This window comes from Erythrolamprus reginae, chromosome 1 (assembly GCF_031021105.1).
Source record: "Erythrolamprus reginae isolate rEryReg1 chromosome 1, rEryReg1.hap1, whole genome shotgun sequence".
Classification (NCBI taxonomy): domain Eukaryota; kingdom Metazoa; phylum Chordata; class Lepidosauria; order Squamata; family Dipsadidae; genus Erythrolamprus; species Erythrolamprus reginae.
In genome coordinates, this window is record NC_091950.1 from 389162896 (window position 1) to 389188171 (window position 25276).

The following is a 25276-nucleotide window of genomic DNA, read 5'->3' on the forward strand; positions in this document are numbered from 1 at the left end:
TTTGGCAGATGCGGTCACCATCTTGAGGAGTGAACCAGCAGTGTGGTAAGTTAGAATCCACACCTGCTTGGGTCCTCTCAACTTTTCAGTTCTAGAAAGCGGTTGAAAAATGCCCTTCTGTTTTTTAGCCATGCACCATTTTCTGTCCTTGCCTCCTGTTTTTATTTGGTTTTCCCTCCCACCTTGAAAGTGAGAGAGTGGAAGGAGAGAAGAAGGATCTGGGAGTGGGAAGGGATTGGGAAGAATAGCTCTGCAGCCAATATTTATTTATTTATGTATTTATGTATTTACGTATTCATGTATTCATGTATTTATGTACTTATGTACGTATGTATGTATGTATGTATGTATGTATGTATGTATGTGTGTATTCATTCATTCAATCAATTTTTATGACACCCTTCTTCTTAGACTCAGGGCAGCTTACAACATGTTAGCAATAGCACTTTTTAACGAAGCCAGCATCTTGCCCCCACAATACGGGTCCTCATTTTACCCACCTCGGAAGGATGGAAGGCTGAGTCAATCTTGAGCTGGTGATGAGATTTGAACCGCTGACCTACAGATCTACAGTCAGCTTCAGTGGCCTGCAGTATAGCACTCTACCTGCTGTGCCACTCCAGCTCATAATTGGAAATAAGAGAAAAAACAGGATTGGCTTTGCAATGCAGAGCTTGTAGGAAGTCAATGTTCCACTGGCAGTAATTCTTAACTCACTCTGCCTTTTGAGCAATTCTGTTTCAAGAGAAGCTGCTATTTAACAAACAAACAAGCAACATGGTGCTTTGAAGGGATATCCTGTAGAAGAGAAGAAGGAAAAAAAACTTTTTTTTCAGGTTGAATCCTACTTTAATTCACTCCAACTACTGGATGTGCCAAATGGAATCTGCAAAGACTGAATGAGTTTACATCGGAATGAATTTTACAAATTTCTGAAATTTGTACCTTTTCTCTCACCAACATCAGTTTGCTTAGCTTCAGGAATGCATGGTCATGGGGAAAATTTCCTGGTTGCAAACTGGCACCTTGATATTAATAGGGAATTAAATTACAGATTAAGTCAAATGCATGAGAAAATGAAACAGCAGGATGCCAGCAATATCCGACTTGAAAACCATAGGATCAGAATATATGATCAATGGAAATAACAGATTCAGAATATTTATTTATTCTCATACAAAAGAGAAACTGGAGGATTTAAAGCAAGAGATATCTGTGAAAAAAAAATGCTCCTTAAACTTCTAAGAGAAAAAAAAAGTAGAAGTGAATTTCAAAGCAAGCAACCCTGACAACTAGGAACAAAGGATAAAAGCTTTGAGTAACAAGAAGAATGTATGATGACAACTGAATGCAGATATTTGACATTAAGTAAGACAGGTTGATGAAAGATATTTCAATCAAGAACGTCAACAAATAACATGAAAAGAAAGTGCTTTTTATGAAGACCAAGGATATCACAGAAATACTGATGATAATAATAATAGGGTTTTTAGGCAAGTGAGGTAAAAAACAAGAAGACAATGAAACTATACTGACAGACTTCATAAATGGAATTGGGTGTGTCAAGATATTGTCCATGACAATTTGATTGTGGTACCAAAATAATCATGGACATTGCCCATAATGAGCAGGCAAAGCTTCACTCACATGTCAGCCACAGAGAAAATGATACTGAACTGTTTAAAGCTTCAGAATAGCCAATCAAACTGATAAGAATTCTACGTCAACAAATATAGAAGCAATCTGTATGGCATAAAAGTTGGAGAAGACTGGTATGTATTCCTTAATTCAAAAGAGGAGAGAAGCAAATGTACACATTACTATCTTTTATTTTAATTCCTCAAACAGATAAAATGTTGCGTAATGTTTTATAAGTTAGAGACATGAAACGGCGAGATCTTAGACTCCCACCTCCTTTGGTGCCTCTCTGGAACGCCACCCTTCCCATCTTGTTCAAACCTTGCAATTCTTTAGCAAAGCTCTAAAACTGATGCTTAAACAGGCTAGAGGAAGAATGATTTATGATCTTTGGGGAAATGGATTGTTGATATTTAAGTGAATTTTTCTCCTCACTGCACTATATGTGTCTTGACTCAGCTTTCCATCCTTCCAAGGTCGGTAAAATGAGGACACAGATTGTTGGAGACAATATGCTTATTCTCTGTAAACTGCTTAGAGAAAACTGTAAAGCACTGTGAAGTGGTATATAAATTTAAATGCTATTGCTATTGCTAAATGCTGTTATGGTTTTTACTATATTCTTTCAATGCTGCTTTAATTCTGTAGGCCACCTCGAGCCTTTGAACCTGGCTGCCTATATAGGTAGTTTTCAACTTGTGATGAGTCATAAAATTAAGTCAGGTCACACAGAACCCCAATGATTTAAGATTGAAATTCTGGGTTCCATTGTGCTTGTAAGGCGAGAACTTTTTGTACATCTAAATAAGTACCGTATATGTCTTTCAGACAGTTAGGTTGCAGAAAACATACAGATACATGAAATGATAAAACAAAAAGAGTAAGAGAATTTAAGAATAATGTTTACCTTGCCTTTTTTTTTTATCTCCGAGAGTAGGATAAGAACTAATGAGTAAAAGCTTTAAAAAGAGAGCTCCACGTTTAAAATTAAGACGGATTTCCTGTCTGTGAGAGTTTATTTTTTATTTATTTATTTATTTTGTCCAATACACAATGAGGGATTTAGTGGGGGTGTGTGTATATATATATGTATGTGTTAAATGTTTATAGCTGGAATTTTAAAATTAAGGGAGACCAGGATAGATCTATTTCGGCCTTATTAGGCCTCATCAGCTGGCCACACCCACTCTTTTACTGGGATTCGATCTGGGAAGCTTCTGCATTGTAAAGCAGAGAGCTAGCAATTAGACCCATCCGATCTGAATCCTCTCAGCTCTGTACCAGGGAGGGGTATATGTTTTTTTCTTATGTCGGATCACCCTGGTATATTTTTTTTTGTGTGACGTTCCTTAAAAATATACCAGGGTGATCCGACATAAGAAAAAAACATATATATGTATATATATATATATATATATATATATATATATATATATACATACATACATACATACATACATACACACACATAGTAAAATACACGATGAAGGTTATAGAGGAGATACTCATAGTAAAATATATCTAAGAAAGAATAGAAAAGAAGATATAGTAATAGAACATATCAATGAAAGAATAGAAGAAGAGATATAGGAATAGAAGAAAGGTATAGGAGATATAGGAGAGCAATAGGACAGGGGACGGAAGGCACTCTTACTGACCTCTTAGGAATCTGGATAGGTCAACCGTAGATTAGTTCTTAAGGAATAGAACAGTTCCTGAAGCTAGATGGTCATTGTCGCGGACTGTCCTGGGCAGAGGATTTATTTATTTATTTATTTTGTCAAGTATGTATTGGTAATATACAAAGCTATAACAATGTTTATATACATGATACTAATAAGAGAGAAACATTAGGACAGGGGACGGTAGGCACGCTGGTGCACTTATGCATGCCCTTTACTGATCTCTTAGGAATCGAGAAAGGTAAAGTTTTGGGGGTTAGGTGATGATACTACAGAGTCAGGTAGTGAGTAAGTGTAAGGTAGTGAGTAAGATAGTGAGTAAGGTACAGAGCAAGGTAGTGATTTAGAAGATCTCCAACGTGACTTCCAACCCCACAAATTTATTATTGTGACTATAGCAAAGTCTTTGATCACATAGATTATGCCAGGAAATAGAATATATTAGGATTAATAGGCCTGCTTCAAAATCTAAATATGCTTCCAAGGAAATTTTAGAATGATTAAGAAGATACTGAAAGAACTGAGTTTGAAGAAATGGGTACACAATAAAGAAGATAACGAGACAAGGAAGCATAAATGACCTAAAAATGGCAAGACTGAAAGGGATGAGAACTGGAATAAAAATGGAAATTGAAGTGTCACACCAACACTTTGCAGTCTGCATTGGTTGCCAATCAGTTTATGGTCACAAGTGTTAGTTATGACCTATAAAGCCCTTCGTGGCATCGGACCAGAATATCTCCGGGACCGCCTTCTCCAGGCACGAATCCCAGCTACCGATTAGGTCCCACAGAGTTGGCCTTCTCCAGGTCCCGTCGACGAAACAATGTCGTCTTCTCTGTGGCGGCCCCGACCCTCTGGAATCAACTCCTTCTGGAGATCAGGACTGCCCCCACCCTCCTTGCCTTTTGCAAATTCCTTAAAACCCACCTCTGCCGTCAGGCATGGGGAAATTGATTCCCCCGGGCCGTTCCATTTTCTGTATGGTTTGTCTGGGATGTATGACTGTTTTTATATTAAGGGTTTTAAAGTGTTTTTAATTATTGGATTTGTACTGTGTATTTTGTTGTGAGCCGCTCTGAGTCTCCGGAGAGGGGCAGCATACAAATTTAAATAATAATAATAATAATAATAATAATAATAACTTAAGTGAAAGTATTATAAAGAAAACAAATGTGTAAGGAAAGTAAACATGGGAAGAGAAAGTTTTATTTAAATAAAAATACAGAGATAATGTCAAGCAGAATGATTACTGAATTTATCATTGATGATGAATAAGTAATGTCAATACAATTTTCAAGGCCAGATAAAGATGAACACTGGACTAGAGAAAGTAACAATAACTTGGAAATGTTCATGAAGGACATTTCCATGACAATCAAGGTCACAACAGTTAAATAATGGCTTATATTGTATAATTGTGAAACTTAGTTGCTAAGAAAGGAATAATCATGAATTATATATTTTGAATTACATACATGGAGGTAGTTTTAAAGAGAAGTGTGGACTGTAAGAAGTCTTGAAAGAAATAAAACTGAGTTGGTGGCAAACAAATGGAAGGCTATATAAATTAATTAGTTGAATAAATAAATAAAGATTAGCAAGAAGCAACTCGTTCATGTTAGGGAGGAGATGGCATAGGGAAAAAAAGATTATGCTTGGCATGTTTGAAAGAAACTAGAAGAGATAAAGTGAATGACCAGAATGATAGAGCGGAAATATCTATGAAAGGGCAATAAATTATCACTGGAAGCAGTTGAGATGACATGTTTACAACTACCATAGGTTGGATCTGATTTGAGAGCACTTAAATTCCTAATGGTATCATTTCATTTTCCATTGCTATGCAATTGCTGTATTGGTGATATAATGGCTTGGATGTTTCTTTTTAACAAACCATCATTCCTCATGTACTTTCACATTCCAGTAATAATGTAGTTATTCATTATCTTTTGTGCTTGGAATGAGGGGGACTTTTGTTTTTCCAGGACTGTAATAATTCATGGGGGCCAGAGTGGTTATTAAATGAGGGTTTTGCACTAGGGTCAAGTTGGAGGGAGACTGATGAGCTCATTTGATCTATTCCTTGTGTTCCAATATGGATAGGAAAGAAAATAATTACCAATCAGTTTCAAATTGTTTTATGAACTTAAAGAATAGTAGTAATGGTGATGTGGAAATGCCCTTATTCTTTCTGGGAAGAAATTGTGAACTGAAGATAGTTTCACTGAGAGTGGAGCCAACAATCTCAGTGAAATGAAGAGTCAGTAAATAGACTGACTGTTTGGGATGTCACTCCAGACAAGAAGAGAATTGGGATTGTCCACGAATGCTCCAGACTATTGCTTGTCGGAACTACCCGTTCATCTGAACCAGTCTATTGGTTGTTAGACTCTCAGGGGACTATGGGGGGAGTCCAGCTGAGGTTGTCTGAATTAAGATCCGGTGATGAAATGAAGGGTTTGGGGCAATTCCTATTGTGGCTGAGGGCTAATCCTACCTTTGTTGGGTGTTGGATGAGGGTATTTGTTTATGAATAGACCCATCCATCTCTTTATTTCTTAAGTGCTAACATCTACTGTGGGCTATTGATGATGGTGGGGGCTATTAAGAGTGAGTCTGCTTCCTGTGAAATCCATATTAATATTTGCATTTTCCTAACGTATTCGACGGAAAATATCATCAGCCATGTGCGATTTATATTTCTCCCATACACTCCCATAAATTAATTAATTTATTTATTAATTAGATTTATATGCCGCCCCTCTCCGAAGACTCTGGAGATGAAGGAGAGCAGGCGGTCAACATGAATTTGATTTGGATGTGATGTTATGCATGCGTCATTAATGCATACATCCCAGTGTCGGTCACTCTCCTACAAATTCAGAGCTTGACATGCACTGCAGAAAGTGGCATGACAATTCTCCGTTGCTGGAAAGATGTTGGACCGAACATATTTACCAACAGCATGTGAAGAAAGAAGCATTCATCTTGATTTGGATGCACGGTGTACAGTCTGTCTATCGTAGTTTCTTTGAATATGCTAGGTTGTCCGTTGACTTGCTCTTTTCATTTGTCACATTCAAATTATTTTCTACTCGCATTCCATTTGTAATATGTAGGCACTTCCAAATACAGCAGCATTTTTGTAAATGCGTCATTTTGACATAATGTGAAGAAAGTAGTTAATGTTGTAGCTGGTGGATCCAGGGCTATTTGTTGCACATTTGCAGCTGTGAAATAAACACACTGTCCATTTTCTAGATTTACTGCTAAGTGAACAACAGCTGGTTCATGTATGGGAAATGAAAGAATTTGCCATACAGCTACATTGCTGCTATTTTTACCTGTCACAGGTGTGACATCTATATAATAGTAGGTATATAAAAACACACACATTATCAAATGCAATGTTGTATCAAAATTTCAAAGCAATTGGTGAAGGTCCTGTTTTAAGCATCTGCATATTTTTACCTGTCCTAGGTGTGACACCTATATAATAGTAAGTATATAAAAACATGTGTATTCGAATGCAACATTGTGTGAAAATTTCAAAGCAATCGGTAAAGAAGGTCCTGTTTTGAGCTCCTGTATGTTTTTGCCTGTCACAGGTGTGACATGTATATAATATAGGTATATAAAAACACGAGTGATGCATATTTGAATGCAACATTGTGTCAAAATTTCAAAGCAATCAGTGAGAACTTTCGGAGATTTAAGATTTTGAACAAACATTTACATGTACACACATAATTACTTACTTATTTACTTTTTAGCTTCCTAATTTTTTAAAAAATCAGCTGCATAAACTGTTCTCTCTTCTACTGGGAATATAATCTAAAATTTGATTAGCCTCTCCACAAATGATTAGCTATATGTACTGAAAACTTTATACTATGTAGCTGAGAGCATATGCACCAAGACAAATTCCTTGTGTGTCCAATCACACTTGGCCAATAAAATTTCTATTCTATTCTATTCTATTCTATAATTCTGTGACTGAGTATCAAAATACACTTAAACATTTTTTTTAGCCTAAGGTCCTGCTCAGCACATAGATCATCTTGTTTAAGCATAATTTTTTTTTAAAAAAATCACTAGATGGTGCTATTTTGTTACAAAAAAAAAAATCTAACTGCCTATATCAAAATTAGTTTCAATTAGGTCCAATGCCCCTTTATTCTTTTATTTTGAGAAGCTGAGCCTCAATACCAAGATAAAGCCACTGGACAGTTATTTGTTCGAATTGTATTAAATCTCCTTCTTGAGCATAGGGTTGGACTAGAAGACCTCCAAGATCTCTTCCAACTCTATTGTTGTATTTCTATGCATCTATTATCTATCTAATGTCCATTTCCATTTAGTGTCCATACCCTTGATGAAGGCAGATAACATGTCAGCTAATTGGGGGGGGGGGGGGACACAGTAAAAAAAACCTCTTTGTACATCTGCAGTGTTCACTTCCCTCATCAGTCAATAATCAAAGCCAACATGAGTATTTCTGCAATAAAGCTACAGATTTATTTTTAACAAGGCAGAACGCTGCAGGGTTTCACGAAGGGTTCCGAAGGAATGCGCCAAATAGAAACACCAGAGAGGTTCAGCTTTTCGTCTCATGCACGAGTGATGCGTTGAAAGAAATTGCTTCTACTACAGCCATATAATAAATGCAAAAACTGCCAGATATTTTTCTGCCCATTTGTTCACTATTCTGTGTCTGATGCAAGCCAAGCTCTGTGCTTAACGTTTATCCAGCATTTTCCCAACTTCTGCTGCCTCATAAAAATAAGCAGGAATTCAGCCTTATAAAAATGGGGAGGAATTCCAGTGGGAGTAAAATTTTGGATTAATTTGACAGAGAACCCAGAAGACAAAACTAGATTTTTTAAATTGGGGGTACCTTTTTTTCTTTGACGATATATACCTAGAATAAAGAGGGTTTTTTTTCCTTTTATGAGTAAATGTTAAAAACAATAAGAATTTTTGGAAGAGCCACTGATAGCTTTTAAATTTGAATATATCCCTGTATAGCGTCAGTCTGCTAATTAAGAGATGAGTTACGAGGGAAAACACTCTGGGAAAGGTTAAAGAGGTTGAAGAGGAAGTAGAAGGGAGGAAGAGAAGGAGGGAGAGGTAGGAGTGAAGGAGTAAGTAGGTAAGAGGAGGAGATGGAGAGAGAGGGAAGGGAGTGCAAGAAAGAACAAGAAGAGGGGCAGATAGTTAAGAAAAGGGCAGAGTAATATGTGGATTCCGGAACAATGGATAAAAATATGTAACTATATGTTACTTGTAACATTGGAAGGTATATACATGTTACTTTGTATGTGAGAAAGTGGAGAAAAATTAAAAAATGGGGGGAAATGGAAAGGGATTTTCATTAATTTACAGCACAATTCTGTTTGTTTGTTTGTTTGTTTATCAAACAATTATAGGATGGTAATTTGTACAAATAAAACATTAGATAAGTAGTGATAAAAAATAATGATAGATGACAATAGAACAGTAGGACAGGGACAGTAGGCACAATGATGCACTTATGCACGCCCCTTACAGACCTCTTAGAAAGGGGGAGAGGTCAATTGTAGATAGTCTAAGGTTAAAGGTTTTGGGGTCAGGAGTAGAAACCAGTCAGGCAGTGCATTCCAGAGGTTGATTACTGTATTGCTGAAGTCATATTTTTTGCAGACTAGTTTGGAGCAGTTGACATTTAGTTTAAATCTATTTCATGCTTGTGTGTTGTTGCGGTTGAAGATGAAGTAGTCGCATATACCAAAATGTAGGACATTTTGGTATATAATTTTATGAACTATACCAAATGAAAAAAAAAAATTGTTTTGTCAAGTACATATTGGTAGTATACAAAAATATAACAATATTTATACACGATACTAGTAAATGAGAAACATTAGGACAGGGGACAGAAGGCACGCCGGTGCACTTATGCATGCCCCTTACTGACCTCTTAGGAATTGGGACAGCGTAAGGGTAAAATTTCGGGGGTTAAGTGATGATACTAGAGTCTGGTAGTGAATTCCATGCATCAACTACTGTTACTAAAGTCATATTTCCTACAGTCGAGTTTGGTGCGTTTTACTTTAAGTTTGTACTGTATGTTGTGTGCTCGTGTGTTTTTGTGGTTGAGGCTCAAGTAGTCCTTGACAGGAAGGATGTTGCAGCAGATGATTTTATGAGCTATGCTTAGGTCGTGCTTAAGGCGACGTAGTTGTAAGCTTTCCAAACCTAGGATTGTAAGTCTAGTTGCATAGGATATTCTGTTACGAGTAGAGGAGAGTGGAGGGCTCTTCTAGTAAAATATTTCTGGACATTGTAGGCAAAATGAGATGTACAGTATATACACGAACAGGATACATTGCAGCTAACTACAGCACTGAACGCCACGAGGCTATAGCAGCTTATCGAGAAACAACCAACTTTGAAGTCAAACGCGTCTGCGATTAATGCAGGAACACCTCAGATTCCTCGATTTTTCCCGACTACCGAAAGGCCCATTCTGATTGGGTCTCGCGAGACTTCCTTTGCTTTTTGTATTGAGCGCCCGGCAGCGTTTCGATGATTCTCGCGATATCATGAAGACTCGCGAAGCGTTTGTCGGGGCTTGACTTAAGCCTCGTTGAACTGACTTATGGAGAGGGAGATAACGGAAGTGAGGACAAGGAGCCGGGGCGTTGGGATGGTGATTTGCGCGAGTCCGTTGAGTTTTACTCAGACCCCGGCAAAGAAGTGAGCTTTCGAGTTATCTCCTCCCAGTCTTGCTCGCTAAGGATGGAGACGAAACGGAAAGAAACGCGCAAGGCGTTGAGGATCAAAGTAATCTCCATGGGTAACGCCGAGGTTGGCAAGGTAAAATGGGCGGGAATAGAAGCAGAGGCGCCTTATTGGTTCGAGGCAGGTGAATGACAAGCCGGTCGACCAATGAGTTCGCTTTGCTTTATTAGGCCGTTGTGACACTGGAGATCGTTTGTGGAATAGAACGTTGTAGTTTATTTTTTTCCCTCCAGAGAGGTAGAGGAGTTAGGTTATTATGATGGCGCTTCCAAAATTCAAAGTATTTGAGACCCTCATAAAATTTTGCTATGCATTATTAATTTTTATCTTATTTACCAAATTTAGGTGGCCACCCATATCAAAATAGTCGATCAAATCATCAATTATTTTTTTTAAATTAAAAACAATTAAACTTAATGTTTAATTAATGGATACAACCTGCCAAATAATCCTTAAATGATAGGGATTATACCACTACATTTATCCCCCTGTAAAGTCTGCAAGGTATGTTCGGTGAAGGCCGTGGCAACTTTTTTTGACTTGCTTTCCATCTAAATCTTATCATATTTTGGCTGCAAATATCCAGAATGTCGCCAGAAACAGCAAAGAAATGCAAAACAAAATTCTTGGTTGCCATCAGCTGGTCATGCAGATGGGGATTCCTGCAACCCAGATATCTGGTGGTGAATATTGAAAACAGATTCAATGTATTAGAAGTTTGGAAGCAGCAGATATTGTAGTTCTCATATAAAATCACCATAGCTTAATATAAAAATAAAAAATGGTAAATTGCTTCTCATTTAAAAGACTTGGCGAAGAAAATTGTTTTATTATTTCAGTATCATTATTTAGCCTGACGGAGAATAGAGTAGAGTAGTGTAGAATAGAATAGAATAGAATTTTTTTATTGGCCAAGTGTGTTTGGACACACAAGGAATTTCTCTTGGTGCATATGCTCTCAATGTACATAAAAGATAAGTTCATCAAGAATCATAAGGTACAACACTCCAGGTACAAATAAGCAATCAAATCATATTAGGAACCAGTTGACAGTGTTGAGGGAATTATTTGTTTAGCAGAGTGATGGCATTTGGGGGGAAATTGTTCTTGCGTCTAGTTGTTCTGGCGTGCAGTGCTCTATAGCGTCCACTTTGAGGGTAGGAGTTGAAGCAGTTTGTGTCCAGGATGTGAAATGTCTGTAAATATTTTCTCTGCCCTCTTTTTGACTCGTGCAGTATACAGGTCCTCAATGGAAGACAGGTTGATAGCAATTGTTTTTTCTGCAGTTCTGATTATCCTCTGAAGTCTGTGTCGGTCCTGTTGGGTTGCAGAACCAAACCAGACAGTTATAAAGGTGCAGATGACAGACTCAGTAATTCCTCTGTAGAATTGTATCAGCTTTCAGAGTTGATGCAGAAAGAACATTCTTGGTTGTGCTTTTCTGATGATGTTTTTGATGTTAGGCAGTTCATTTTAGATCTTGTGATATGGTCAAACCTAGGAATTTGAAGGTCTCTACTGTTGATACTATGTTGTCTAGTATTGGAAGAGGTGGAAGTATGGGCAGGTTTCTCCTAAATCTACCACCATTTCTATGGTTTTGAATGTATTCAGTTCCAGATTGTTCAGGTTGCACCACAAGGTATATTAATAGCATAAAAATAACATTTATGTGATGCAATATGCTATTAACAGTTTTATAAATCCGTCAAATTATAAATTCTTATAAATTGTGTCAAATCTGACAAACTCCTCTTAAAAGATCAAATGGGACTGGGTGATTTGGCGAGATTGTCAAGGTGGAATGTTGTTAATTTTATTCCGCTCCTATTCAAGATATTAGATTTTTATTATCACAACTTGTGTGTGAAGGTAATTACTCTAAATTTATAAGAAAATGTTATTAGTGAATCGAGACTTGTCCCCTGTCTGATGTGTGTGCAGTACAGCATCCAGATTCCATTAAAATAAAGATTTCCTTGATCAGAAAATACAACACTGGATACTGTTGGAATTGAAAAAGGGTCCTAAATGCAGATACGTACTTAACTTACTATCTAAAAGTATAGAGAGGTGGATCTAGATGTACTTCTTAGATTATACTGTACTGGTAGAATTGTCTTTTTCAGTCCAATGCTCTTCAGGTAATTTCTATGATTTCTACCTTTCCATAAGGCTGTGAAAACATGATCTAGGTTACTAATGGAACTCTGATGTGGATTAAGGTTCTATTAGCATTTTTTAAAGGGAACTTGACCTCATAATTTTATATAGTGGATTCTTGTTTTATTCTGTTTTTATCTGCTTGCTGACCGGAGTTTTTAGTAAATGAACAGTCATATAAAAATATTACGTAAGTCAAATACATAAAGAATTAATACTTGGACTTCCCTGTCTCAAATGTACCCGGAATAAAAGCATTATGAATACAAGCAATGCTGCAGTCTCTATTGCACCTACTTCCTCTAATTTCTAGCAATTTCAAACTAAATTAGGAGCAAGGAGACTCAGGTTCTAGTTTGCTTTCATGCAGAGAAGGCAGGGGGGGGTGATCTTGGGCCAGTTACTTTTCTTACTCCTAATCATTGTCAGGCTCTGGGACAAGCTGCTGAAAAAAATCAACCTTCCATGGTGCATCATACACTGATAGCTGCATTATATGAACTGAAGTGAGTGTACAGAAATAATCAAAATTTGCAACAAAGTGGAACAAATGTTAGGAACAACACACACATTTAGATTTTTATTGTAATCGAGTAATTTGAATAGGCAACAGATAGTATAAATGTTAATGTAATTCACTAGAAATATGTGAGATGGCAGACCCTTAGCATTCATGCACGTACATTTTAGTGCTTCACAAATTTTTTGTAATTATAGTTCAATAAATAATAATGAATGAGGATCACTCTATTACACAAATACCCAGCCTAGTCTTTAAGAGCAGGGCATCCTGCAAATAAAATAGTTATTACAATTTCACTTGCGTGTCCTTCTAATCCCATTCATTTTAATTATGTGAGTTCATGTGGGAGTTGTTGTCTTTTATGTTAGGGCTGTGCAGAGATTCTGGATTTGTAGAGGAAAATGTGATTCAGAGCTATATAATCCTAGGAAGGCACATTTGATGTAAAGAGGTGCCAACAGATGCAGTCTACATCGATGACTGGATTCTATTCATCTTGATCCTAGGTTGTTTTAGCCTTTCGGAATCTGATGCCTTCCAGAAGTTTTGGATTAGGACTCTCATGAGCACAACAGGCAGGGCCAATGATTGGTAATGATAGCAGTCCCAAAGGTGCTTTTTCCAGAGGCAGGAGCTGAAGAAGCTTCTTGGATGAGGAACATCTTCAAAGAAAAACCAGAAAGCCCAGTGGTCTCTGGAAAAGAAGCACCTTTGGGACAACCATGACCTGGATGACTGAGAATCTCCATGGGTAATTATGGCAGTTTAGCAAGTAAGGCATAGTAACTGCACTGGCTTCCACTCAGTTTCTGAATGCAATTCAAGGTGTTGGTTATCGTCTATAAAGCCCTACATGGCTTAGGACCAAATTATTTACAGGACTGCCTTCTGCCTCACACGTCCCAGTGACCGATTAGATCACACAGAGTTGGCCTCTGGGCTGTCAGCCAAGCAATGCTGACTGGTGCGGCTGCGAGGTAGGGCCTTCCCTGTGGTGGCTCTGGCCCTTTGGAACCAACTCCCCCCAGAGTTTTGCACTGCCCCCACTCTCTTTGCCTTACAAAAGGCCTAAAAACATCGCTTTGCCAGCAGGCCTAGGACCATAGTGACGAATGGTAGATGGATGAATGCTTTTTAAATATTGGGGTTTTAGTTTTGTATATTGTTTTACTGTTGTACGCTGCCCTGAGTCGGTCAGAAGATGGCCAGCTTATAAATAGGAAGGAGGGAGGGAGGGAGGGAAGGAAGGAAAGAATATTCCAATGTACAAGTAGTCTTCGACTTGCAACAATTCCTCAGCAACTATTCAAAGCAAACAGATTCAACAGCATTGAAAAACATGACGACTGTTTTTAACACTCACAACTTTTGCAGCATCCCCATGGTCATGCGATCACAATTCAGATGCTCGTCATATTTATGATAGTTACAGTACCCCAGGGTCATGCAATCATTTTTTGTGACTTTCCGACAAGCAAAATCAATAGAGGAAAGCCAGATTCACCTAACAATTGTGTTATTGACTTAGTCAATTGCAACGATTCAGTTTAGAAATGATGTCTCACTTAGCAACAGGAATTTGAGCATAAGATGAGGACTCACTGTAGATTATAAAGACCAGTAATACCGTATAACCGTTCCCTGCTGTCTGGAAGATATCCTAGCCGAGAAGAGCAAACAGTGCAAAAACAAACCCAAAAACACTCATTCACTATTTATATAGTGACAAGTTGGAAGGGAAACAGTTGCTTATCTCTCAGGCTTGCTGGCAGAACAGTCCTGCTTTCTTTCTCCCCCTCTCTCCCCCCTCTATTCCTGTAGAATGATGGAATGGCTCCTGCCAGATAAGGGTTGAATGAGAGAAGATCTCTGTTTTAGTCTGTGAGCAGAGTAAAAATGACGAATGGCTCAAGGTGGTTAATGAATCAAGTAGGTTGGCCGGATTTGGGCAGCTGACTGATTGGCTGTATTTTGAACGCAGAGGTAGTCTTCGACATACGACTACAATTGAGCCCCAAATTCAGATTGTTAAGTGAGAAATGTGTTGAGTGAATTTTGCCCCCTTTTACAACTTGCTTGCCACAGTTCAGTTGAATCGCTGCAGTCGTTTAGTAATGCGGCTGTCAAATGAATATTTATTTATTTGAAACATAGAAACATAGAAGACTGATGGCAGAAAAAGACCTCATGATCCATCTAGTCTGCCCTTATACTATTTTTGGTATTTTATCTTAGGATGGATATATGTTTATTTGATCTTTTTATGCCGCTTTTCTCCTTAGACTCAGGGTGGCTTACAACATATTAGCAGTAGCACTTTTTAACAGAGCCAGCATATTGCCTCCACAATCCGGGTCCTCATTTTATCCATCTCGGAAGGATGGAAGGCTGAGTCAACCTTGAGCCGGTGATGAGAGTTGAACCGCTGACCTGCAGATCTACAGTCAGCTTCAGTGGCCTGCAGTACTGCACTCTGCCCACTGTGCCACCTATGGCTTCCCCATTGACTTTCTTTGTAAGAAGGTCACAACAGATGAACACATGTCTCTTGGACAGTTCAACTGTTATGAGTCCACTGCCAAGAAATGAGCCGGGATGGCGCAATGGTTGGAGTGCAGCACTACAGGCTACTTCAGTGAACTGCTAGCTGTAGTTCAGCAGTTCATATCTCACCACCGGCTCAAGGTTGGCTCAGCCTTCCATCCTTTTGAGGTGGACCCAGATTGTTGGGGGCAAATATGCTGATTGTGTAAACCGCTTAGAGAGGGCTGTAAAAGCACTATGAACCAGTATATAAGTCTAATTGCTATAATGCTATCGCTATCTGAAATTTGATCACATGACTATGGGGATCCTGTACAGGTTGTAACTGTGAAAAACAAAGTCACAGTCAAAAGTCACATTTTTCAGTGCTGTAACTTTGAACCATCACTGAATGAACTTGAGTAAGTTGAGGACTACCTATACTATTTATTTATTTGACTTCTGTGCCGCCCAATCTCTCATGGGTACTATGTCTGTTGATACAACATTCCAAATTCCAGATAAAAACGACTACGCCTGAGGCCTTTTTAATTGCAATTCTAATCTTTCTTTTCTATATGGATAGCAGGATGCATTATATCCTGTGAAAACATCTATGCTATCTCTTTGTAAAATAAATGAAATTCTATTCTGTACTTGCTATACAGTAAGCTGATGGCACTGCCTATAACAGTGATGGTGAGCCTATGGCACACGTGCTACAAGTGGCACGCGGAGCCATATTGGTGGGCACACAAGTTCAGGTTTAGCGTGCATGCGCGTGCCGGCCAACAGGTCTTCTGGGCCCACTGGGAGTCAGGAAACAAGCTGTTTCCAGCTTTCGGAGGGGGTGAGGATGGCCCATTTTTTGCTCTCCAGAGTGTATCTAGGATCCTGGGGAGCTCTGAAAAGCTCCAGAGCCTTTCTGGGAGCTTGAGGAAGGCAAAAATGGCTTTTCACCCATGGAGACCCTTTGGAGACCAGAAATGGACCATGGGCCAAGTTGAGAAATGGGCCATTTCTGGTCTCTGGAGGGCCTCTATGGGAGTGGGGAAGGTCATTTGTGCCCTCCCCAAGCTCCTAGAAAGGCACTGAAGCCTGGGCAGAGCAAAAAATGGGCGTGCCACCACATGCCGGAAGCTGGAGGTGAGTCACGCGTGCATCCATAGGGGGGCATATGGAATTATGAGTGTGGGCATACACACAATTGACCTCCCCTTTTTTGGCATGGGAACCATCACTGGCCTGTAATATGAATGATAAAAACTGGAATATACCTGTACAATGTTTTGAGTAGGAAATAAAATTATATTTACTTAGGAGCCATTAAAATAGACATCTAGCAGTTGTTTTTGTTATACTGTACTGTTTTATTCTGAATCCAACCTTGAGTTCATAACCCCACATCAAACCAGATTCCCTGCTCAATATTATTTACAAATATTTATTTCAGATTCAGAGAAGCTCTGTTTCTTTAAATGGGGCTGCATTTTGTCATGTAATGTGTATTTATTTATTTCATAGTTAATTATTAGATTTATATATGTAATCTGTTTTGTGTTGACTGGTAGTTGACGGTAATAAAAAAATATTAATACTTAATTACAACTTAAACCTGCTTTTATTTTATGTTTATTGCTGCTATATTTATTTGAATTGCACTACTACTGTATTTACTTAATTGCTAGATATACATATCAGTTTTTAAAAAATATTTTGATTAGAATTAGTTATGAAAAACCGAGCACAGACTGGACTGAATATAACAGATTTTTTTTAAACAAACTTTTTAGAGTTGCATTATCAAGCGGTACTGTGAGAAGAGATTTGTGCCCAAATATCTTGCAACAATTGGAATTGATTATGGTGTCACCAAGTGAGTACTCTTCTTTTATATCCAACTGTAGCTACAGACAACAACATGCGAGCTAAACTTAAAAGGTATACATGCGAGAGATGAAAAATGCTCTTGATTGTTCATCCATCACAATCATTTGTAGTTTTTCGGCTCTGCTATTGGTAGAAATATCAATTTTGAAGTTGATGATGATTCAAAACCTCAGTTTTGAAGTTGATGTTTCACATTATATGCAATGACATCCCATTGCATATAATATGAGGCCAATAAATGTTTCCCTGCAAGTATTTTTGTGTATGGAATGGAAAATTATTAAAACTCTGATCATTAATAATAATAATAATAATAATAATAATAATAATAATAATAATTTATTAGACTTGTATGCTGCCCCTCTCCGAAGACTCAATCAAGTCTTTACGGTGATGTTACTGTGTCCTATTTGATAGTTCTTGTATCTCCTCTTGTTGATTATTTAATTATTACATCTTGTCTTAAATTAATCCTGAATCTTTTTCCTCTGTCTTTTTATAACTATACCAATGCTTTAACTTTACTCGTGGCACAACTGTCATAATGTGATACTTATTAATGCTAGTTTAGTAACATCAAAAATATTCTTTAGAGTGCCCATACTTGCATCTTAGGACTCTTTTCCTTTTAGAGTGCAAATTAGAGACCGAGAAATCAAAGTGAATATCTTTGACATGGCTGGACACTCCTTCTTTTACGAGGTAAGAAAGGTGATGGCTTTTCAGCACTGAGGACGGAATAAATTACGCAAAAAGATGCTAAAATGCTATGTACCAGAGTTCAGACAGTACACTAAATTATACGTTATTTGGTCTTAGTCTAATGTGTGAACCTAGGCACTGTGGGATATAAATCATGATTTATAATTTAGATGCAAACTTGGCCTGGTGATTATTTCTGATTTTACCCAGTCTATGACTTAAAGTAAAGTTGGATCCGATCCATTCTCTGGGTTTTTTGCCCCTCATTAATAGTAATTGTACTGAGTCCAACTGCTAGCAGAAAATAAGCCAAGAATGAGTGGTTTGTAGTTGTGTTGTTCGGAAGGAGAATGAATGGTTAAACTGTAGTTGTTGGTGGTCATAGCATGCAAGTACACTTTATTTGTTAAAATAATCACTGAAATACAGCCCCATAATCTGTACATTACACCAAAATTGTATCCAAGTTTTTTTTTAACTGAACACTTGCAGCTCTGTGTGAGTTGTAATACTGTAATGTAATAATTAGCTGGCTTTTGTCAACTAATGCGTGCTAAATGGAAAATATTTGTTATTCGTGCACCAGTATGTACTGCAAAGTTTGACTTGTTCATGGGTAATGCACATATTATTTTCTGCAGTTGCACATAAATGGTCAGAAATTTGCCCAATTTAAGCTCCTTATTTGCCCAATTTAAGCTCCTTATTTATAGATTGAGTCACTTTTCTAGAACTGTCTATTGGTCTCTCAAATTCACCTGCATTATTTCTGCCTTAAATTAGGTTCGCAATGAATTTTACAAAGACACTCAGGGTGTAATGCTAGTGTATGATGTTGGGCAAAAGGAATCATTTGATGGCCTTGACTTATGGCTTGCTGAGATGAAGCAAGAACTTGGACCACATGGAAACATGGAAAACATAGTTTTTGTGGTTTGTGCCAATAAGGTAAAGACTGGCATAGAAAACTCATGTTCCTTAAATGCTTGAAGGGTTAAGGCCGAACATATAAATAATTGGGATTAGACTCTTCTTTCATTTTTGTTTCAGATTGATTGTGGCAAGTTGCGCTGTGTGGATGAAAGTGAAGGGCGAGTATGGGCAGAAAGCAGAGGCTTTTTTTATTTTGAAACTTCTGCCCAGACTGGAGAAGGAATTAATGAAATGTTCCAGGTAAAATCTACAGTGCAGAACAAGGCAGTCCTACTGCATCTTTTTCCCCTTGAAGTGTGATGATTTGTGCTTTGTAATCTAGACATCCTTGACTGAATTATTCCTAATGAGAATTTGCTTTCTCTCTAAAATGTTTTTGTAAGCAACTATTTTGTCTGCTTTTGTAAATCTTCATCATGTTACACAAAATGAAATGCTGTTGATTTTTTCCCCTTTAAACATGGTTACTTTGACTTGCTGCAAGTCATATGAAACATTGTTTGGAGGCATGATTAAAAACATGCCAGAAATATTTCCAGTCATGAATGCAGATGCTTTTCTGTCATTTTTCACTTTTCATTCTTAAGGCATTTTTGGTAAAATATTTTGTATTTTCTTGTATCTTTTTGAAACTAGCAATACCTTTTCTTGACTTGAAATGTCCTAAGGTCTCTCATTTTTTACTGGCAAATTCTCATTTATTCTCTCTGCATATGCAATGTTCTCCCAAGTTTTCTAAGGAATTTTAAATTAATTACCTCCCTTTAGTCTTTATGTTATATTTATAACATAAAGTTATGTTATTAAAAAAAGCAAGAACAAATGGTGCAAGAGATTGTTTCAATATGCGAGAATTAATCTAATGGATGATCTGAAGGCACATGGCACAGTATTCCAATTGAAAATAAATTAAGAAAGCACTTAGTAGAGTAGGCGCCGTGTATGCTTCTGCATTTAAAGATTTTCTGCTTGTAAGATTAAAAATCTATAGGTCATTTCCTTTCTCAAGATTTCTGAGTTTGAGGCAATAGAATGATCTGTTAAAGGCAAAGAAAATGATTTGGACGTTGATCTCCTTGATGAAATAAACATTGCTGAGCCATGGGCAGATACAAGAACTTTGTAACTTTGCCTTCCCTGTGCTTGCAGACTTTCTACTCGGCTATTGTTGATTTATGTGATAATGGTGGGAAGCGCCCCATAACCAGCGCAAGCAACAGTTTCACTAAGGAGCAAGTAGACACCATCCGGAGGATTCGCAACAGCAAGGATAGCTGGGATATGTTGGGTGTCAAACCAGGAGCCACAAGGTAATAAAAGGACTCAACCTTTACAAAATAAATAATCGCTGCCGGTGTAGAAATGAGCAAATTTGCTGTTGTGAGCTGCTCCGAGTCTTCGGAGAGGGACGGCATACAAATCTAATAAACAAACAAACAAACAAATAAATGAAAGATAGATAGATAGATAGATAGATAGATAGATAGATAGATAGATAGATAAGGTAAGAGTTGGACTAGAAAGAATAGGATAGGTATGGTGAAGCTCTGAATTTAGAAATGTAAGGTAAAATATCTTCTAATTTACAGCAAATGTTTATGTATAGCATAAGAGACATTTGGCCAGAATGCATCTTCACAACAACTAGCTATTTACCCTAGCCCTCTTTTCCCCCCGTATGACTTCTAATGGATGTAACAGTTCCAGTATCCATTGACCACGTCAGTTGGCATTGTTCAGGATTCAGCCCTTTCTTGTGAACTGAGAGAATGGAGGGAGTACTGTCTATGACAAATTTATTTATTTATTCAATTTTTATTCAATTTTTTAATGCCGCCCTTCTCCTTAGACTCAGGGCGGCTTACAACATGTTAGCAATAGCACTTTTTAACAGAGCCAGCATATTGCCCCTATAATCCAGAACCTCATTCTGCCCACCTCGGAAGGCTGAGTCAACCTTGAGCCGGTGATAAGATTTGAACTGCTGACCTACTGCTGACCTACAGATCTACAGTCAGCTTCAGTGGCCTGCAGTACAGCACTCTACCTGCTGCGCCACCCCGGCTCTGTCTGAAACTATGGTAATTCTATGTCTGGAATTAAGCGCGTACAGTAGAGCAGTGTTTCCCAACCTTGACAATTTGAAGATATCTGGACTTCAACTCCCACAATCCCCCAGCCTGCATTCGCTGGCTGGGGAATTCTGGGAGTTGAAGTCCAAATATCTTCAAGTTGCCAAGGCTGGGAAGTACTGCAGTAGAGCAATGCAGGAGATGAATGTAAATAAATAAATGTAAATAACTAACTACTCAAGACTCACTTATACCGCCAGGCATGGGGGAGTTGAGACACCTTTCCCCCAGGCTTTTTTATACAGTACTTTGTTTTATGTTTGGTATGAATGTGCTGTTTGGTTTTTTAAATAATGATAGGGTTTTATATGTTTTTTAATATTAGATTTGTTCCACTACTACAGTATATTGTTTTTATTACTGTTGTGTGCTGCCCCGAGTCTTCAGAGAGGGGCGGCATACAAATCAAATAAATAATAATAAATAATAATAATAATAATTAATAAATGAAGCTACAATGACCTTTAAGTTCTGAATATAACTGCAAATTCAGTTTCATTTTTCTGTTTGATTAGAATTCTATTTACCTGGTTAACCGAAATGAATAATAATTGTAGTTCTTTGTTGGTGCCATTCAATTAGTTTTAATACTTCGGTAAACTTCAGTAGTTGAAAGACCTACATTTTAAGATTTATCATTCTATAAATAGACCCATTACATCGCACTCTTCTATTATCTCTTTCTCTCTTGCTCTGCAGGGATGAAGTAAACAAGGCCTATCGAAAGTTGGCAGTGCTCCTCCACCCAGATAAGTGTATGGCTCCAGGTAGTGAGGACGCCTTCAAGGCTGTGGTGAATGCACGGACTGCCTTGCTCAAAAACATCAAGTAAAACACAAGAAAATGCGGCTTTCACCAGTAGCAAGTGATATGCCTATTCCGAGAGAGGCATCAAGGATTGCCTCCTGCAAAAGACAAAAGAAGCAAGTCACAGAAAAATACCTAAAGGCAATTTTCCATCACCATTTATTCCCAAAGCTGTTTTCTGTTCTACTACGAATAGGTCAGTATAGTAGACTTCTCTGAAGTGGACTTCCAAACCCATCTGAATGCCTCAGTAATAGTAACAACGGTAATATCCTGTCCTTTCTTTTCCCCTGCAGAAAAGTTGGCCGTGGAGTGAGATGACTCTAAAATATGTTACTTCTATTTAAATCACTTGTTTCGATATTGCACATTATTTTCTTCCAAACGATGCTGATATTCAGCCTCTAATTAAGCACTTCGTTGTTCCTCTTTGTCCTACACTAGAAATGACTTTATCCACTCATATTCTTTGAGCCACTTCATTACTAAGTGGCTAAAGTACTCCTGCTTTTGCAAATAAAAATGGGAAAAATAATAGCATAATAGCCGTGGGGCTAAGCACTAGTAGCGACTGGGAGTTGATGGGACAGGTAGTACTTTTTAAAAAATGAGTTAGGTGGTAAGTTGATTTGCTCATTATTCGAGTCATATTATTCTAGGAGTGTTTGTGTATACAGTGGTACCTCAAGATACGAACCCTTCATCTTACGAAGAACCCGAAATACGAACCTGGGGTTCAGAAAATTTTTGCCTCTTCTTACGAACTTTTTTTGTCTTACGAACGCCAAACCCAAACTTCCGGGTTCGGCGTTCGGGAGGCTGCTGGGAAGCCCCCCGGCTGTTTTAAAAGCTGACAGACGGGCGGCGCGGCTTCCCAGCGGCCTCCCGAACCCGAACTTTTGCCGAACTTCCGGGTTCGGCGTTCGGGAGGCCACTGGGAAGCCCCGCGGCCTGGCTGTCACCTTTTAAAACAGCCAGGGGGCTTCCCAGCAGCCTCCCGAATGCCGAACCCGGAAGTTCGGGTTTGGCGTTCGGCTTCGGGAGGCTGCTGAGAAGCCCCCCCCAGCTGTTTTAAAAGGTGACAGCCGGGCGGCGGCGTTTTTTGGCGGTTTTTCCCCCCCCCCTGCATGGATTAATGGATTTTACATTGTTTCCTATGGGAAACAATGTTTCGTCTTACAAACTTTTCATCTTACGAACCTCCCCCTGGAACCAATTAGGTTCGTAAGACAAGGTATTACTGTACTTTGAAACTCTCTGGCCCTGGCAAGGAATGTAGCCTTCACCAGATGAGGGATTCAATCACAAAGAAACTTAATTTGTCTTAATTTGTTCTCGCTTTCTCCTCAATTGTAAATTACCATAAATGAGGGAAGAAGGGAAGGGAAAAAGGAAAAAGCTTGTTCGTTTCATGACTAATATGAACATATTTATTTATTTATTTGATTTATATGCCATTGTTGTGATGAGCCGTGGGGGCACAGGGGTTAGAGTGCAATACTGCAGGCTACTTCTGCTGATTGTTGACTGCCAGCAATTGGGCAGTTCGAATCTCACTGGCTCAAGGTTGACTCATCCTTCCATCCTTCCGAGGTCGGTAAAATGAGGACCCAGATTGTTGGGGGCAATATGCTGACGCTGTAAACCGCTTAGAGAGGGCTGTAAAGCACTGTGAAGCAGTATATAAGTCTAAGCACTATTGCTATTTTCTGAACAGCTTACGCACTTGTCCTAGAAGTAAACTTAAAAGTAATACAAACAAATAATTTCCTACCAAATGATACAGGAACTCCATATAAATAACACTATTACTCCAATTACAGAAAGGAACAATGTTCATAGCATATTCATAGTTCTAAAATTAAATGGGCATTAAGTTAGGGGTGGGATGTGGTATGATGCTATTCCAAAGAAAGAAATGAAGAAAACCCAGCTGTATTGATAAGTGCTTCTTGGAATTTTTGTTGAAAGAATATTCAGGCAAAATGATAACTATTAAGCAATACTTTAACTCTTTTCTGGAATTTGTGCTGGCCTGTAGATCATAGAAATAGGTTTTCACTACCTAGAACACAGCCTCTGGCGTGGATTTGCTCCAGAACTGATCTAATTTAGGATACAAATTATTGAATTTTTTTAACCTTTCTAAGGATCACAGCACATCATCTGGCAAAAGAGAAAAAAAATGCCTTATGAACAAATGGGTGAGTTGCCAACCCCCCCCTTCTTGAGTTTACAAAGAATATATAGTAGTCCCAAATATTGAAGATCTTAGACTTCATTAAACTAAAATTTAAGAACTTTTGGAAAACAGCTCTTTTATATGTTGAGAAATATGAATGCAACTATGTTTCAGCCATTTAGCTGATTTTTCCAATGGTCAAATGTAACACAGCAGTTGTGATGTGCAGTTATACCTTGCCCGTTGCTCTTTAGAACATCTCAACATAGTACAAGAAGTTAAGATAGTGGTGTGCCTTGATCACTCTGTGATTCTGTTTATGCAGTGCCCTGTGGAGGACCATAAGGATTGGCAACTGTATTACATTGTGTATTGGAAGGTATGGGAGGGACACACCTTTGGGAGTGTGCTAAGAGGACAGCAGTTGTACCTGCAAGTACATATTAATTGAGGAAAATAACCATCAGGTCACCACAAGGTTCCAGTTTTGAGAAGGTTTCGAGAATGTTCCTCTGTATGCCTTCTATGAGTTCTTTGAGCCAAGGAAAGAGACCGCATTCTCAGGATGTACATGTAAGACTCTTCACAGCCAAAATAAAAGCATACTCTGCAGTGTATGAATATAAAATACACATTGCTCTTTGTGTATGTGTCTATATGAACTTTAAGCCTTAGTTGTTTGAGCTGATCTGTTTCTGTGCATTTCTTCAATAATAGTCCCTTCTTTCCTGTATTCTTGAAGTGATATTTAGTCTTCTGGTTGCTGTGAATGCTTTGTAATGTCAAATTCTTTTAAGCTACCGGATATGCTGTATATTCATAAACTTGCACTTTTTTGTGACCTGGTTTTGTCTATAATGTTTTACATCAATCATGTCCAAGTGTGTCTTAAGAAGCAACTCTTGATAAGCTCTTCAATCTTGAAATTCCATGTCTAGTTCTCCACCCTACTCTTATATCGGTAGCTTATCGGATGTAACAGTTTAGATATATAAGAAGCTGCAGGCTTTTCTGGTAATCTAGGATTCTTCTTTCTCCTGTACATACAATACATGATTATTTCAAATAATAGGTATCTTTGAGAATGAGGTTTACGAAACTGACCACTTCTCCTTACAAGACAGTTTAATTTCCCTTTCTCCACTTACTTGTGCTCTTCCGCCAAATGGAAAAGGAGTACCACAGAAAGGTTAAAATAGCACATTGTATAATTGGGAATTTGTAAAATTGCTGTGAATGTAATTATATTGCATTAACTTTATTTTAAAATAGCTGCCATCCTTTACATTAATTTTCAAATTACATAATTTGGTGG

General features: G+C 38.1%; 1 protein-coding gene across 1 annotated transcript; it reads left to right on the forward strand.

Annotated features, from left to right (window-relative positions):
• Positions 1-9889: 9889 nt before the first annotated feature.
• Positions 9890-24802, forward strand: DNAJC27 (DnaJ heat shock protein family (Hsp40) member C27). The gene is made up of 9 exons (XM_070734870.1): positions 9890-10181; positions 17109-17191; positions 17838-17907; positions 18691-18855; positions 18958-19080; positions 19990-20150; positions 21672-21975; positions 22076-22597; positions 22710-24802. The coding sequence occupies exons 1-7, from the start codon at positions 10104-10106 to the stop codon at positions 21802-21804; spliced, it is 813 nt and encodes a 270-aa protein (XP_070590971.1). The 5' UTR covers positions 9890-10103; the 3' UTR covers positions 21805-21975; positions 22076-22597; positions 22710-24802.
• Positions 24803-25276: the final 474 nt, after the last annotated feature.